This window comes from Pieris brassicae, chromosome 6 (genome assembly GCF_905147105.1).
Source record: "Pieris brassicae chromosome 6, ilPieBrab1.1, whole genome shotgun sequence".
NCBI classification, from domain to species: Eukaryota; Metazoa; Arthropoda; class Insecta; order Lepidoptera; family Pieridae; genus Pieris; species Pieris brassicae.
The window spans coordinates 9464818-9482899 of record NC_059670.1 but is presented as its reverse complement, the minus strand read 5'-3'; the positions used below and the strand labels follow the sequence as shown (position 1 = coordinate 9482899).

At 32.0% G+C, this 18082-nt stretch overlaps 4 protein-coding genes across 7 annotated transcripts in view; 1 reads left to right on the top strand and 3 right to left on the bottom strand.

Moving 5' to 3' along the window:
* LOC123711291 (phosphatase and actin regulator 4) overlaps positions 1 to 11336 on the bottom strand; it is a 39571-nt gene extending 28235 nt beyond the window's left edge. For 2 of the 4 annotated variants that reach the window (XM_045663802.1, XM_045663803.1), the window contains exons 1-3: positions 5751 to 6037; positions 1071 to 1238; positions 11 to 109 (exon numbers count right to left, since the gene is read on the bottom strand). In XM_045663802.1, coding sequence (XP_045519758.1) covers positions 11 to 109; positions 1071 to 1238; positions 5751 to 5904 — 421 coding nt within the window. In that variant the 5' untranslated portion in view covers positions 5905 to 6037. Of the gene's footprint in view, positions 1 to 10; positions 110 to 1070; positions 1239 to 5750; positions 6038 to 6909; positions 7073 to 8534; positions 8628 to 11038 lie in introns of those variants that run through there. The other 2 variants (XM_045663804.1, XM_045663805.1) reach the window with 2 other exon arrangements.
* On the bottom strand, positions 9068 to 10036 carry LOC123711292 (F-box only protein 7-like). Its single transcript, XM_045663806.1, has one exon. The coding sequence runs from the start codon at positions 9908 to 9910 to the stop codon at positions 9077 to 9079; it is 834 nt and encodes a 277-aa protein (XP_045519762.1). The 5' UTR covers positions 9911 to 10036; the 3' UTR covers positions 9068 to 9076.
* Positions 11337 to 11781: 445 nt separating the features above from the next.
* LOC123710672 (ribosomal protein S6 kinase beta-2) lies at positions 11782 to 16534 on the top strand. Its single transcript, XM_045662734.1, has 10 exons — positions 11782 to 12078; positions 12195 to 12235; positions 12309 to 12570; positions 12642 to 12775; positions 13233 to 13424; positions 14070 to 14160; positions 14355 to 14597; positions 14892 to 14999; positions 15528 to 15703; positions 16259 to 16534. Coding segments are annotated over exons 1-10 (1347 nt in total). The 5' UTR covers positions 11782 to 11979; the 3' UTR covers positions 16260 to 16534.
* Positions 16535 to 16562: 28 nt separating this feature from the next.
* LOC123710673 lies at positions 16563 to 17724 on the bottom strand. Its single transcript, XM_045662735.1, has 3 exons — positions 17438 to 17724; positions 17088 to 17290; positions 16563 to 16976 (listed from the first exon to the last, which is right to left on the bottom strand). The coding sequence occupies exons 1-3, from the start codon at positions 17540 to 17542 to the stop codon at positions 16661 to 16663; spliced, it is 624 nt and encodes a 207-aa protein (XP_045518691.1). The 5' UTR covers positions 17543 to 17724; the 3' UTR covers positions 16563 to 16660.
* Positions 17725 to 18082: the final 358 nt, after the last annotated feature.

Here is an 18082-nt window from a genome sequence, read left to right as displayed (position 1 = left end):
GAGTACTGACCGCCTTCGGGTACGGGCGTGACTGGACTTTCTGGTAGAAGAATTCCTTTCTGGACTAACTCTTCTCTATTGGCTCGGACGGATATCTTCCTTTCTAAAGCTGAAACATAGAAAGAATTATACTTACTAGAAGAAATACCACACACAAGACATAGGTTTCATTAACTACTCCAGCGATGAAAGCAAGCAACGTAATGAACGTGTTACACCCAAAACTCCATGTCTATGAAATAAAAATTATCAAAGAAACAGATGTGGGCACATGTAGGGTAGCGCTAATGATTGTTCTGCTTCAACTACCTTTATATCATGTTTGTTAATTACAAATATTTGACCATATATATCTAAAGGCTGCATTTTATGTTTGTAACAATATCTAGGGTAGATCTTGGTCACATCAGAATTATACAAGTGTTTGAATAAGAGCTGGCGATGAAAAGCTTTCCTAGAAGTATTTAATAGAATACATAACAATTGCTCATCGCACTATTAAATAGATCAATATAGTTGGAAGTCAGATTGCGCCCCCAAAAATAGCCATATATTCCTCGGCCATGTAGCCATGTATCCAGACTTAATACATTAGCTCCAAAAAATTTGTAGAACTCAGGACAAAAGATATTGCTCAACCTTCTAAAAATTACCAGTCAGTCACACACTTCACGCAATTGATTCCATTCATTGACCAAGAATGAGTACTTAATAATGCAAGATGTCTCCGGATATCCCTTCAAACCCGCATCAATAAATCGTAATGTAAGAGAGTATAAGCTAGGAAAAATACCACACAACTTTTGATACAAATAACATTTTGTTTTAGGTCTAACTGTTCAGAATATTTCAGACAATTTTCGCTCCAAATCTTTCGTTTTATTACAACGAAAGTGTATTTGAGTCTGTAATATAATATTCATGTTAGCAATATGCTTGGAAAATGTCTCGTTTCCAGGTGAATTCTAATATACCACAGAGGAGACCATAAATACGAATTTATACAATTAAATTGAATAGAAAGTCCATCGTCAGACTGACCTTATAGAAAACAGCATCAAACAACTTACTTCTAGAGGCAGCTTCGAATTTTTCTGATTTCTTTTTCCGTTTCCACTTCCATGGCTTAAAAAGTCTACCGAATGCTGAGAATTTCGACTTGGTCCGCTCCGCGGGTGGCGTGCGCGCACCGGAACCCAGGCTATTTGTTCGAACCGCTGTACCATTTTGTTTTTTGGCTGATAACAAAATAAAATCAATATAAATTAATAGATAACAAATGAAAGTCCCTGAAATTAAAACTTACTTATGTATTATTAATAGACATATTCGGTTATACACACATAGATAAAAAATTTGCGGTCTGATTCATAAACGAACTAGAATATACTGTTACGCTCATTTATTTTCAAAGTCATACGAGAGTGATAAGGACAAAGCATTTAAGAGATGTTCGTGTATTAAGTACATGTTAAATTTAATCAGTGAGACAGTTCTGCGGTTATAATTTATTCTGGAATGATCTTTAATATCTTCTAATTCATCGAACACCACTACCAGGTATCCTGTGAATAAATAAGTGTCAACAACAGAGACAGGTAGACCGAGCAATTCCGGAACATATTTATTAGGGTAGGTGCAACCCCATTAAACACGCTTATGGGGTGTCTACCTGCTGCTTTACGAACATACCAAGGTGATAAACAAGATGACCATGATGATTTTAAAATTTTATCTAAAATTTTAGACCTTTTTATAATGAGAAGTTATTTTTATTTGGTTAACTCTGCGCTGACTGCAACCTATCACGATTTTGTATCAAAAACCTTAGCCTATACAAGATTTATTCATTCATTTGATCAATGACTTTGTTTTGCGTTGACATATACTACATATATATTGTTACGTACACGCCCCTTCACTCTGCACAGGGGTTATGTGAGCTAAAACGCCCATGTCCATGAATAATATCTACGTCATCCATAGCGCACATTGACATAATCAATGGAGCCATTAGACCGTTCCTATTATACAGAATGTCCGCATCACAATACCGTCGAGAACAAAGTAGGTACATCGTATGTGATGACATTAGCTGAAAGGCACGCTTATCAGAAGCGCACAAATCGGTAAAAAGCCTTGACCGAAGAGATCTATAATCTTATCAGATAACGTTCTAAGTCCTAAATTCTCTCATTACAATATTATCGCTAGTTAAAACTACGATATTAAAAATGTACTTACTCCAAGAGACTCCAGTCTTCTTGCGCTCTTTTAAAGTAATCCAAATTAAGTATTACTGAGCTAATATTATTAATAATCGTAATTATTTTTTACTTTCGTAAACGTTTGATCCTTTTTGTTTACATTATATATCTTTGGCTATATCTTTATGATTGTTTTGTGTTGAAACTAATTTATGTTAACTATAGGATAACGAAAGAAAGAAACAATTAGGTTCTCTTTCGTATGTCTGCCTAGTGTTAACGCTGTGATCCAATGTTTTTATCCAAGTTAAAACGGTGTAATGAAACGAAGGCGGTAATAATAAGCTGAATTGTTTTGTTAAGCACGCTTATTGCATGAACAGGTTCGGAACTACATATAAATTATTTTATTTCCAATACGTTTACGACGGCATCGTTTACAACAACATACCAGTTATATTGACCAAAATCAGAGGTACCGGCGGAATTCTATAGTATAAGATAATTAATAACAACGTCATCGGCTGTTACGACCAAACTATAAGTAGTCTCTACGATGCCGTTATAGATTTTGACTGTAGTTTCCTTTTTAGTTAGACCTTTCCAAAATAACTAATACAGTCGAATTCCTGAGGATAAAATTGCAGGAAAATTGCCTATATTCAATAAACGTACCAACCTCTAATAGTTAAATTGTCACGTTTATTAACACGAGAGTGATAAGGATAAAACATAAACTAGGTTTACGTGTAATAAGGAGTGGGTAAAACACATAGTTTTAAAACAATAACTTATTTCATATAGCAATCATAATATCAAATCGATGTGGCAGTCGCTGACCACATTTGCTGCAAAACACGTAACGTACAGTTATGTGGTTTTTTAAACTAATTTTAACATAATAGTTTTATTTTTACTAATTTAGTTATAAGTACTAAAACAACGTGTATGCATAAAATTAATGTATTATTTATTTATTACCACTTCGTTGCATTACAATATAAAAATTGAATATAATTAATGGCGGCCTCATCGCTTTCGAGCAATCTCTTCCAGGCAACGACTATACAAGAAAATATCACACATACACATCAATTATTACATTAATTTAGAACAAAATAAGAAATAATAACAAAAACTAAACAGAAACTTAAACCTCATCAAGAGCGAGATTTGTACAATAGCCAACAATTCTACCTAAAATACCAAATTAAAGTGGACATTAGAACTATAATTTCACTTTTAATCTAAGAATATCCCATAGCTTTCTTATTTAGCCAAGTATGGTTATACAAGCTTTCCAGTCTAGGTCGCATAAAACTTAATACTTTATGGCGTAAACTTAGTTGTTTTAATAGAAACATATTAACAGAAACGCGTCTTGCTTTTAGCCATAATTTGGCTTGTCACATCCTCAGTACAAGTAAAATATGGTTCTTAACTATTTTTTTTTTATAGAACAGGGAGCAAACGAGTAGGAGGCTCACCCGGTGTCAAGTGATCTCTCGGCGGTACTCTCAATGCTAGAGGGCTCGCGAGTGCGTTGCCGGACTTTTAAGAATTGGAATAGTCTTTTCTTTTATTGGACTTTTGAAGAATTGGACCCAAAGTCGAATTGGTTTGGAAATACTTCAGTGGGCAGGCTACATAGGGGCAAAAAGTGCCTTAAAACGCTTAGTTTTGGAACGACGGACGTCGAGGTGATCCGGTTGGAATTTCGTATTCTGCCTCGACGTTCGATGATGAAACTCAGCTGCGAGCATTAATCCGAACAACTCCTCTTAACACACTCCATGGTAAATGCGCTAGAAGATGCAGAGTGATCCTACATCACGACTCAACGCCAAATCAAGCCGCTCATCAACGATTCAAATCAAGTGGAAGGGGCACGAGCCGATTTCCTCACCCTACGACTGTTGGTACACAAGTTATTCGAAAGCACGACCTCAGCAATAACAGCCGCACGCTTAACGCACCAGACCAAAACCGCTTTCAGTGCATAGTTACGGTCTTATATTCTACTCAAATAGTGCTTTGCCCTCATCACGTCTTAATAGTTTAAAGGTTTTTAAATTGTTTTCTCTCCGTTTTTAGAATTTTAGAATCAATAAATAACTATATGCCAGTGTATACCAAATCGAGATATACTAGCAAACACGATTTTTCATATTTTAATTATTATACTACTTCGTTTTAATATACCTTTAAAGTTAAATTATCAAAGCATACATTTGTCAAACTTACAAAAAACTAGAGATTGAAGTCTAGAGATGTAGGACTTAAAGAAGGAATTTTTACTTCATGGTCCATCTATATAGCGCACTCGTCACAACCAGTTCAGAACTTTCGTTAGGGGTAAAACAGACTATTTCCTTTTAGAACGTACAATTACTACTAACAGATTACTATTTGATTTTATCAAGGGATATATAAAGAAAGGTTAAAAACTGACCAAAGTCTAGTCTTTTCTTTACATTCGGACCTAACTTCCATATAGCATTCCCCAATAATATTGAGCATTCAAAGACACATCAGCGCTCAGGATAAAGAACTACATCGAGACAGGTGCCTGCGCATGTATAAAAATCTATTCTAGATAAGCTTGAGTTACGGTTTTTCCACTTTGTATTAATTGGGATATAATAATTATGAGGTTAATTAAATGTTAATTTGAGATACCATTTATGACAAATATATAATAGGTATGGGCTGTACCGCAGAAGATTAACAGTGTATGTTATGTGTCCAATGTAGAGAAAATATATCACAGTCTGTTTTATTGTTCAACGCAGGGTTTGACATGCAATTTTTCCCTCGAACCTTTCCGTACGAGCGAGTAGTATTTGGGCGTTACAGTTAAAATCTATCGATGTATAATAGCGCGTTTAAAGATACGAACGACATATGCTTCACTAGTGGTCAACACTGACTGCTTAATGTTTTTCCTGGTATAGGAATGTATATGTAATACAAACCGTGTTTTTCCATTTAAAGCCCGTATGATAATTTTATTTCGTCTATTACGCTTAACCTTAAGCCGCAAAGGCAATTTCGAAGATACCTAGGACCCAGGTAACGTTTTGCTGACATTAAGGCAGAAATCACCTACGCAGTTAATTATATATTATCAATTATCTATGATATCACGTCATATCTCTATTTATGGCATGTGCGGTACACGCTGTTAGCAAACTAACCTGTAATTAATGTTCCTACATTGCTATAAAAACTCGCAAATATGTATAATGTCAATGAATGATTTTAATCCAATCTGAGTGAAACATTTCTCACTTAGCAAATATCTGACAGAACCCTCAACTAATAAGGTATTACGGTACGTTACGATGAAGACGGCATAATATACGATTGAAAATCAAATTCGAATGTAACAGTGAACCTCTAAACACAATTCGGTAATAAATGCTTGATACGTTACAACTCTACAAGCTTGTGTCTGGTTACAACAGCGATCGGGCGCAGTTATTACAATTGATCGCTTCATATTAATTAAAGATGAGAATTTACGCTTAAATAAATACACACCAGCGACAGCCGCCACCTCTTTCGCTCCAACATGTAAGAAATCCGTTAAAGACAACGAGCTTGCAATCAGCTGCCGGCGCTCTTGAAAATCAAGATGGTCGAGGCTATTTGTCCTTGTCCCGCGCACCGTCTGAACGGTCGCGCTCAACGACATGTCAACTACACTTATCCATGTCGTCCTCACAATATCATACGTAATTGGTGTTAGAAAAAAAACACTACACTGATGATCACAATAACACGCGCGTGCACGTATCGTTGATTGTACCTGCGGCGCGAGGGACGCTCCACGGCGTACTGGCGCGGGCCGAGACGGGCCGCGAACAGGGTGGGGGCCCGCCTGCCTTTGTCGCCCTTGCATGATGCACTCAACTAGCTCAACCATAGCCGAGCATATCAATACTGATAACATATTTGTCATTCCAAAACATCTTGTTTCAAGTTTTCAACGTTAGAGAAAATATGCGATAACACAAAAAACGAAGCCCCACGTAGAATCTTTAAAAGGACGAAAGATATAGAGAAAACGTAAGTATAAATATACCTCTGTAAGGAAAACGTTATGTAAATACTGCACGTAGTCTTGAGTAAGTATTTTATCTAGATTTATTAGTATGCAAGGCACATAGACTACAATAGGCATAAACAATGACAAAGGTGTGGAATGCATTGGGGAATAAATGCACCGTGCGTATAAAGTATTCAAGAACGAAGCTATACCGCAAAAGCCCCTTCAAGGGTCTCGTTTAAACAAGTGCAGTCATCTATATACAACTATAGCTTTTCTACTTAGCAATACCAAGTATATTGTATTCATGAAGTTTTATTTTGAGAAAGGCAAAAAGTTGTAAATAATAAATCACATTCTTATCATACGTTGTTTCAATTACAATTAATAATGCGGCTGTTCTAGGAAACCGTTTGTTCAAAATTCGAAATCATATACATATATTACCTACATCGCCGAATATGTTCATATATAATTTTAATTGTTTATCATTTATATCCGCGTGCACCTCATACATAGCATATATAGGATAACGTATCCCTACAACAGAATTTACACGGTATAAATTTAATGGAACAAAATTAAATAGCTAATCAACCAAATTTTCGACTTGTTTGTTTTTCGCATAACATTTGAACAAATAGAACTTACTAGATATTTCCTCCTCTATATTTCCACTTTCACTACGAGTGTCGTCATCTATCGGTCTGTGTCGCGAGTTACGGCTTCTCAAAAAAAGGTCCATTTTGAGTCCAGGACACATAAGGGAACATGGCTATAAATTCGCCATTACAACATTTCAGTGTAATTTAAACAAAAATTGAATTACAACTAAGACATTGAACGATATAAGACCGCTAAGATTAGATAGCTCTGATAACGTTATATTTTATCAAATTATTCCTATACCATTGGCGTAGCATGTATTAAAATAATCAAACACACATTTGAATTTAATAAAAAAATTAAAATATTAGATCCTATTCAACTTCGTTAACCATAACTTCATTTATTGAATTTTACATTAAACATATTCGCTATATTAACTTTAACGGTTAATTTTAAGGTGAAGATTCGCAATATAGGAGGGCCTTATACGTATAATCAGGGTTGATGGATCATAGTGAAGGCGATGATGTGGACTCGACCAGACTAACGTGCATTTAATATTATTAGAATACCTTTTGTCCTAGAAAATAAGCGAACCATATTTTCAAGCCCAAGCTTATTAGGCGTGTAATACACGCGACCGACCGTAAACTATTTATTATATAAAAAATGTACCTAAGTAATTATTTACTAAAACATTATTGTTTAAATAACGTAAAGTGGGATCTGAATTTACGGAAACTTATTTAGTCTTAAAAATCTAATTGTCCACTTCAAACTGCTACCAAACATTTGGTAAATAAAGAAATACATTAATTAACACTTGTCTTCGCGGCTCTACTACAGAGCTTGGTGATATAAACTGGATTTCAATTCGTATAACAAACTAAAACTATTCAAACAGCAGAAAATCCTTAGATCGTTTTAACATTTAACAGAACATTTTAATCCTTTTGATTTCAAGAGATTTATGTTAGTACATTATGTATATTATTGATATTCACAAATATAATAAAAATAATAACGATAAGATAAATTATATAATTACTTGTTATTAGGAAACGGTTAGGGTCATAATAAAATAATAACATTTTATGACGATACATTTTTGCACCTAACATTAACTAGAGGATAGGTAAAGTAAGGACCGGATAAGTTTGCGCCTTGTGTCATGAAATAAGCGTTTCTCACCTCTGGTGTATATGGGGAAGTCGCCTTCAGACCTACTATGAGTGAGCATGGGACCATAGCCACGCCAAGGCGGTCTATCACGCGTCACCCGCGAGCCCTCCACGGTTCTGCTCACCTCCAGCCCATTTATATTTAATAACGGCCAAGGGCCTTACAGTAATTAACACAAACGATAACTTTGGTTAACAGTGAGATGATGGCGCCATAGAGGCAAGGACACGAATGGAAGCTGCGCGGCGCATCTTACTCGCGCATCCCTCGCCTGTCTAACCCTCCCGGTTAAACGCAATGTTGGTATAATGAACGATAGGATGTGTTGGTAATAAATATTATAGATTTAAAATATAGATAAAGTAAAAGTCAAAATAATAAATTAGTTATTTATAATAAATTAGGACAAATCTCAATGGTCTAGGTTAACCTAGATTTTTAAAAATCCTGAAATATATTTTATAGATTATTTGAGTATAACTTACTTAGTTCACCATTTGTTGTTGAAGAGTCGAATGGAATTGATAAATGGCGCCCTCCTTTGCCAATTTGTGGCAACACAATTTTTTCTCCTTCCCCTAGGAAAGAAAAATAGATTAAACTATGTTCCTGTTAGTATTGTCTTTTGTTAACATAGCTTTTACACATTTAATGAAAACACTTTTTTATGGATTGAAGCTATGTTCCTGTTTCAGCTAGTTTGTTTACCAATTCTTGCAAATATAATGCAAAATATTTATACAGATTATGATACACAGTGAACATATTTAATTTAAACCTAAAGATGATCTGAATTTCTACAAACAACTGCAGGTAAAGGTAGTTTAAAAGTTCTTTATCTATATAAAATTTTAATATGCTATGTAAAAAATATTAATTTTCAATGTGTGAGGTGTCAATTTATAAAAAATGGCAGATATATAAAACTATAATAATCATATATATATACAAACTATTTATAGTATAACTATAAAAAAGATGAATTTATAATTCAATCAATAAACAAAACATACTTTATAATATTTATTTATAATATATTCCACAAAGGGTTATCAATATATGAAATCATATCTGAAATATCCATGTAATCATGTATTGTTCCAGTTAATTGAGGTAAATTTTTCTTCTCCAATTCAGCAAGATATGTTTCTTTATAAACCATTTTCCAGTCAGTTCTATCATTCTGAACAACAACTTGAAAGTCTCTTTTATAAAGTGCATGCCACAAAGTTTCATCGTCTAAGATTACTTTCAATCTTCTACATGTTTTGGATACATTTAGAATATCTTCAATACTCAAAAGCATTATTAAGCTAAAGAATATATCATCTGGAAGACCAACCAAACTAGCGCTGGGATATCCACAGTAACTTAAAATTGTACATTTTACCGGGGAAACAATTTGATTTTTAAATGCAGTGGATAAATGTTTTAAATCCCTGAATATCATTGGAATTGTGGAGGCCTTAGGTGCTACAACATAACGACTTGTTGGTAGGCAAACTGAATACATTTCTTGATTATCATTATTTATGGCTGTATTCACAATTATGGCAGACCCTATTGGGCTCATTATTATGTCAACGGTCATATCATCTAGACCACATAATAGAAATGTTTCTTTGTAAAATCCTGTTTTTCTCTGTGACTGAATAATTTTGGTGATATGTTTGGCATGGTCAATATAATCAGTTACATTGTTAGTTGTTACAAACCCATTCTCCAACATAAGAAAAAGAATCAATACAATAAAAATATCGTTTTGCATTAAGTCATTACCATCAGAGTGTAACTGCTTAATCACATTGTTAAGATTAGTAGGTATCTTTTCAGTTGTACTCTCTTCAAGAGGAAAATTCATTTTTTACCATAATTTTCAAACACTGGATATGGAAAAATACTTTTACAACTTTGTAAAAAAAAAATGCTCCTTAAATGTAACACTGAAGATGTATATGATTTTATTATGTAAATAAAAACAGTTCATACTTAAATGCCAACATAATAATGTAAAATATGCCATGTCAAGTGACAGTATTTCCTTTGACATATCAATCCTTGTATGTCACAACTGACATGTGAAGTGATAATCAAAGTATACTGCCATCTTGATGTTTTGTTGGGTTATAATCTTATAATAAATATTATAGAATATTAAATGTATAATGTTATGAAAACTGTATAAAAATATTGTAATTATTACAATTCAAGGAAATTCATCCTCAATTTATATGTTATAGTTAATTTACTTGATCTCTATAATGATAATATTTATATTAAATTGCTCACAAAACATGTTCTTGTAATTCTGTAATTAGTTTTGTAAACCATATATTTTTTCTTCATAAATCAATAATGTACTATACAAAACTACTACCAAAATGTGTATACATTTGGAATAAGACAATCCTATCTGACACATAATATATAATCATATTCTCTATGCAGGTTGACTCGACAGTGTCATTCTCTAAGGACTTGCCAAAATTAGTCAGGAAAAACAGAATCTATATATATAATATATTTATGCTGAATGGATTGAATGTACAATTTTAATTGTTTCAGAGCATATCAACAGTAAAACAACCCCAATGCTCAATTCATGAATTGCTTAGGCAATCATACACATCAGTTTTGTATCATATATAAGAGTTTTGCTAAAGCTTTAGTAAATTCAACATAGCAAAACAAACCACAGTAAAATCGTTATCTAAATATGACTCATCTTTGTTTAGAATATTTGTGTTAATATTAATTCAGTTCAGAATGTGCTACTGTTTTCTGTGTTAGAACTATTCTGATTTGCATTTCATTATAAAATAAATGTATGGTATGTGTAATGTAGTGAAAATTTTTCTGTATAAGAAACTATTTAGAAAAAATATAAATATATTTTGATTTTGTTTACTAATTTATTCCCGTAGTTAGGTTATAGGACTGATAAGGATTGAATAAACTCGTATGAATTTTAAAGAATGTCACATATTACCTTTCAAAACAGCTGCAGTGCCTTGTTTCTTGTTACTTTTTAAAGACCCATCCAAGTTATGAGTAACAGAAGTTTTGTCGTTGTCACTAGCCATTGAAAGGTTTCATTGGGCGTTCATTAGGTTTATTTATCAAGTACAACCATAACTGACTCAATAAATGTTTTTGATATTCACGAAACACTTTTTATTTTAAATTCAAATGCATTACGCGTATACGGTTTACAAACTACAAAGTTAAAAAAGTAGCAAAGGTTTTTTTTGTAAATAGACTGTTGCGACGATTTATCTGACAACGGACATCGCAGATTGAAAACAATGTTTACTTCAGTCAGCAGTGTTTTGTCATAAGGTTATAGTCACTGTCAATTTTAAAAACAATATTGATAACTCACCGCAGATAAAGTTCCAATAGAAGTACTATCCTCATGAATTTAGGGGTATGGTAAGGTATATTTATTTAGTTAGACTTATATGGATATGGAAATCAAACAAATATATTAAGATAATTTATTAACATTAACTTTATTTAATTAACACTGACTAATTTGCTACCAACATATATCTTATTGTGGACTTTATTACTATTACCTACCTAAGCCTGTGACAATCAGGTTTGGGAAACCTGAGAGATACTTGTTTTTATTATTTATTTACTTATAGAGCATAAAATCTTATAATATATTGTCAATGGGCACAATTTAAGTCGTGAAGGATTGTTCTACTCTGTGGTAGTTGATAGTTAATGTTTGATCTTTCAAACTTCTAGTTTTTACGAAATTAATACCAGCATAGCTATTTTATTCGATTACTGATAAATGAAAATTTTATTTAACTAAGCCAATATAATCACGAGACAATACTCTGTGTTTTTCTAATTAGCTTGCGTTATATTTTTGTTTTGTGTTAAAATATTGTTTTCTTCTGATGTGATAATATTGAGATGTCATCTTATATGGCAGGTGTTTTTGATTTAGATTTAGATGTGGATACGGTTACAGTCGCTGATTCTGATGAAGATGATATTATAGATGTTGATGAGGCATGTATAAGTGGCTTCTTTTTATCTTAATCCATTATGGCATTTTTATAACCTCTTTCTTACACTTTCAAGCAATGCACCGTTGTTAAACTTAATAAAAATATGTTTTTATACAGGTTGACTATGATCCTGAACTACACGTTAACAATATTGTTGAGTAAGTATATTAAAATAGATATTATCATTTTAGTAGAGGAGTGATTAAAAAAATAAATTGTTTGATTTTATAGGGCCGAAGGGTCTGAAACAATTCAACTATCTGAGGATAATGTAAACCCTGGTCTGTGCAAACGTCTTGGTCCTCAAGACTTTGAGTTGCGTAAAGTTTTAGGCAAAGGTGGATATGGAAAAGTGTTTCAAGTGCGTAAAATCACTGGGACTGATGCTGGTGCCCATTTTGCTATGAAAGTTCTAAAAAAAGCTTCAATAGTACGTAACCAAAAAGATACTGCTCACACTAAAGCTGAGAGAAATATATTAGAAGCAGTAAAGGTTAGACATACTTGTTTTACATTGAATATAAATGCTGTAACCTATGCTTATAATATATTGTTTATTTTCAGCATCCCTTTATAGTTGAATTAGTTTATGCTTTTCAAACTGGTGGTAAATTATATTTAATTCTAGAATATTTAAGTGGCGGAGAGTTATTTATGCATCTTGAAAGAGAAGGTATATTTTTAGAAGACACTGCTTGGTAAGTTAACAATTATTTATCCTTATTTAATTTTATTTTGGTAGGTGGTACGATGAGGTAGGTACTTCGACAATGTATTGTACATATGTAGTATTATTATGAAATTGTATAGAAATAATTAATCATTAACCTGGAAAATATGTAGTAATTACAATTGACGAATTAAATAATATGTATTAAACAACTTCCTTTTGATGACAATAACTGAACATATTATTTATTATGTTACAAAATCCCCTATATCAATAAACTTAATTTGCTCAATAAAGAAATAACTCCCGTAGTTATACAAAATAAATTCAGATATCTCTTCTACTGAACAACCATGAACTAATAGGCTTACTTAAGTTTTATCATATGTTAGATCCTCAGATACAGAAGACAATATTGAAAAATATTCTTCTAAGAACTCATATTATTTGATCTTTTAACTATTTTGCTTTACATTTGATTTCAGCTTCTATTTGTCTGAGATAATTCTAGCCTTGGAACATTTACATAGTTTAGGCATAATTTATCGTGATTTAAAACCAGAGAATGTTCTCTTAGATGCGCAAGGCCATGTAAAACTTACAGATTTTGGATTATGTAAGGAACACATTCAAGAAGGTATTGTTACACATACATTTTGTGGAACCATTGAATATATGTAAGTATAACTTATATCTTTAATAATATAACAGACTACATCTATAATAAATTAAATAGGCTGCTTAACATCTACCCGCTTACCGTCTACAATCTAAAAATATGACTAAAGGCCTGGCTCATGAACATACCCTACGCAGAGTTAGAGCTTCTTCTGAGGCCTAGTATGTAGTTACAGACTTCATTCATTCACTCACTGACTCACTCACACACTCCCTTATGCACTCAAGCATGTTGATAACAGTTAAAAATCAATAACAAAAAAAAACTATTATAAAAGAGCTGGAGGAGAGAGGGAACCCTGACACAGGTATTTTTTACTTAAAAGGGTTCCCAAATCTTACATATTGTAATGCAATTGTACTTAAAATGAATAAACACATATTTTATTATTTATTTATTAGAATTTATTGTAGTTTTGCCTTTAATAATAATGATTTATTTCAATTTATATATTAAAAGGAATTCTCAGATGTTATTTTTATTATCATAGATAGTATACATAAGTAGATGATGCCCTTGGGTATATCTGTATACAATTAGGATAAAGAGTGGCCTTTTTATTATCCAAGGTTCCATGTATCCTCTAACATCTGTCCAAGAAAACAAAAACATAAATAAAAGAGATTTTTCTTAAATATTTTAGGGCTCCTGAGATATTGACAAGGAGTGGTCATGGAAAAGCTGTGGATTGGTGGAGTCTAGGTGCTTTAATGTATGATATGTTAATTGGACAAGTAAGTTAAAGAAACATGCATACTAATGATTATATAACACCTATGGTTGATATTCCTTGTATTGTGTTAAACATTTAAATCATTAAGTAGCACAGCATATTGCATGCATGAGATTAGAATTTCTATTACCTAAGTATGTCTCTAACCGAGGTATGAAGACAGCTATATTAGCAATTAAAATAATGATTTTACAGCCACCGTTTACTGGAGATAATCGTACAAAGACAATAGAAAAAATCCTTAAAGGTAAACTTATATTGCCCGCCTACCTCACACAAGACGCTCGCGAATTGATTCGACGTCTCATGAAACGTTCCGAGACTCAGCGCTTAGGAGCTGCTGGGGCTGCCGCGGTGCGTGGACATGCTTTCTTCAAACATGTTCACTGGGACGATGTATTCGCTCGTAGATTAGAGCCTCCTATCAAGCCTAAATTGGTATGTTCAATTTTATGATTTCACCAATTCCTGATTACAGCAGTTTACTTAGGAATAAATGGCTTGTTTACAATATGGTAAGCTGCTTTCAAACAATAAACTTCTATTTGTGAAACTAGATAATTTATATACATCACTAAACATCTCATAAAACATAAAATCATAAGAGAAATATTTTTTCAATAAATATTGTATCATAAATATTGCGGCAATTAATCTAAAATTCAAGCTGAGCGTGAGTTAATTACCAAACAATGTTTAGACTTAAGAAGTTTAAATCTTCTTTCTTTTCAGACAAGTGAAGATGATGTATCTCAATTTGACACAAGATTTACTCTCCAGACTCCTATTGATTCGCCAGATGAATCTACACTCAGTGAAAGCGCCAATCTAATGTTTCAGGTAACTTAAAAACACGACATTTTATTTTGCCCAAAACAAATATATAAGTTCTTTCATGTCCTAACAAATAAGTAATTGATATTGTAAATAACATTTGTTGTCGTCATCACTATCATAGTGTTTTCTGTATATACGGAAATTATATTTAAGGAATTTAAATATATCATCATTAATGGTAATCTCTTGTATTTTCCTGCTTGTTAATTACTTCTAAATAATACTAAATAGCTTATGTAACTCTAGTTTTTTTTTTAATTATTTACTAATAATAGTATATATATAATAGTGCTTTACCAATTTCATTTGATGTTATTGTAATTTGTTATTTATTGTTAATTTAGGAAAAATATAATACAAATTAAAAGAGCCACCAAGCATATTTATGTTATGTCCACAGTTATACAGAATGGTTATATAGAAAGTCCTAGTGCTCCAGGTAGTCTGTTTACAGATTCAATATCCAAACTAGACACTCTTGATACACATGTCATTAGATCTCTGTGAATTCTATAAAATTCCAATTTACAGGGATTCACATATGTTGCACCATCAGTAATGGATGAAATCCACAAGCCTCGCGTAATCAATGCTCGCTCGCCGCGGCGCCCTAGACCTCACCACCATACTGCCTTCACTATTCCACCGGCTTCCCACTCACACGCTCAACCTGAAGATCTTATGGATGTACAAGGTTTACCTATATAGTAAGTTTGATTTGTGCTTAAGTAACCATGATGGTAAATAATTTAGAATTGAAGTCAATATTATATTATCCTATTTTGATTAAATACAATTTTATCATGTCATCAAATACCTAATTATAAAAAGGTGTGTGGTCTATTCCAAAAGATGTTAATGTCACAAGGGATTATTATGTGCCTCTCAAATGATTTATTTATAATACATTTTTCTGCAATGTGAAGAACTAAATAAAAGTGAAAATCCTATAAATATTAGGTAAATGTTAAAGAAACTAAAATGAATATTTAATTGTTTATCTTTTTCTATATTTTCTTTGATTATATCATGTACAATATGTCCATAGTAAAGCCACTAACAGTGACAGATATACAATAGTTTAAATATCTAGTTTGCACTGAAATATTTTAGAAAAAACAATAGATACTTGATTTAGGTAAGTGTAAATATTGGCAATTTGAAATAATTTACTATCACAACCTAATCAAGTGAACAGAAATAGAAGTGTAACCCTCGAAATAGGAAACAAATTATTTATTAAACTAAACAATTTTTTACAGGCCTAGAATAATTCACATAGCTGACCATTTTATACTAAGAATCAATTGAACTACAAATGCTGCCGATGTATTATGTCCGTAACATAAATGGTACTGTTTTATACTATTATTATAAATTATTAATGTACATTTTATACAAGTTACCGATTAGTTTAATGTTTGGTAGGACTTATTCTCATATTATGTATTAAAATGTTCTTACCTGAATATGAATATAATATGACAGAGTAAAAATATAATTAACAATATTATACCTTGTTACCAGGCTTCATAAATTGAATTAAAAAGGTCATTTTTATTTTGTACATTGTTGTTTTATTTAATAATCATCTGAAATTTACAAACAAACCAAATTTTAAGAAACAATTAAGTATGAAATTTAATTAAATGGAAATATATTATTTAAACAATTAATTGTATATCTAAACAATTATCACACATTAGATAAATATGGCTTTGGTCTCCTTCAGAAATTATTGAAAACTGGGTATCACATTCAGAAGTATGTTTGTCCATTGACTTAAAAATATTACTTTTGATTTCTGTTAGAGACGTCATTTGGGTCCTTATCTCCATACTGCAAATGTCACATTTAAGCAGCCCGTTGTAAAGTTTAAAGTTATTTTTCTGGCAAATTGGGCAAATAACATGATCTTCAACTTGATATGAAGACCAATCAATATTGTCCATTTGTGACTTTTCATATTCTTCATTCAACCTATAAAATATAACAAATAGTAATTGTAATAAATATATTCTCCTACTATATAATTGTACTTATATACAATATATTCGATAGATTATAAACTTATTAATAGCCTAAACAAACCATTTAAGCTCTTCTTGAATTAGTTCATTTTTTATTTCATCTAATAGTTCATTCTCTTCTTCGTTTAAAGATAATGTTTCAGTAAAATTAAAGGTCTTTTTATATAACTCATTTAATGTGCATTGAAGTTCATTCTCTACATTGGATTCTCTAAACCTGTTTAACAGCATATCTCTACAGTGCTGAATCTTGATCTTGTAATCCTTAAAGAAATTTTGTTTTAATTAGTGATCTCTGTAGCAAAATGCCTATATCCAGTCATTTTAGAAATCTAGTAGTAGTCACATAATATATATCTAGAACTACTGCTATAAAATGAAGGTAAAATAAAACTCAGTGAAATAATATACCTTCCGCATTTTTTCTTTTAATTCTACTGGTGAATGGCAATGCTTGTACTTCATGTTCTTGTAAGAAGTAGACATTGCTGGAGATGAGGGTTGGAGTGACTGCATCTTTTCACTCGAATAGTCTTTAATTTATTTATTTTAATAAATATTATCGTGTTAATAATTAGAAAATGTCGAATTTTTTAACACGAACAATTCTTTGTAAACCTTGGCGCTACTCTATCAAAGATAAACATTTTAAAAACATTGAAGTAAAAGTCTAAATGGAATTAAAAAATCCTAATGTCAAATGTTATTTGACGTGACGTGAGTAAGTTACATCTACAGGGTACTTGACAGCACAGAGTTTTAGTTTTCACAAATCGAACGTAATCAAGACACTGCGCTATTTTAGCGACAAACGAAGGATTTTTTTCTAAAGCCACTCTAGTATATATGTAGTAAGTTCAAATAATATAAAATAATGTTTGTCACGTTGATTTAAGTAGGTGGAGCTGTAGTTCTTTTTCGATACCTCAAATCAGATCACTAAGTCTGGGAAGAATTATGAATGTTATTGTTTTCGAGTTGGAGTTGAAGGTTTTGATGTTTCCCCTTACTTTAGATCTTAGCTAGCTTCTTATTTTAGACATCTAGCGGCGTAGT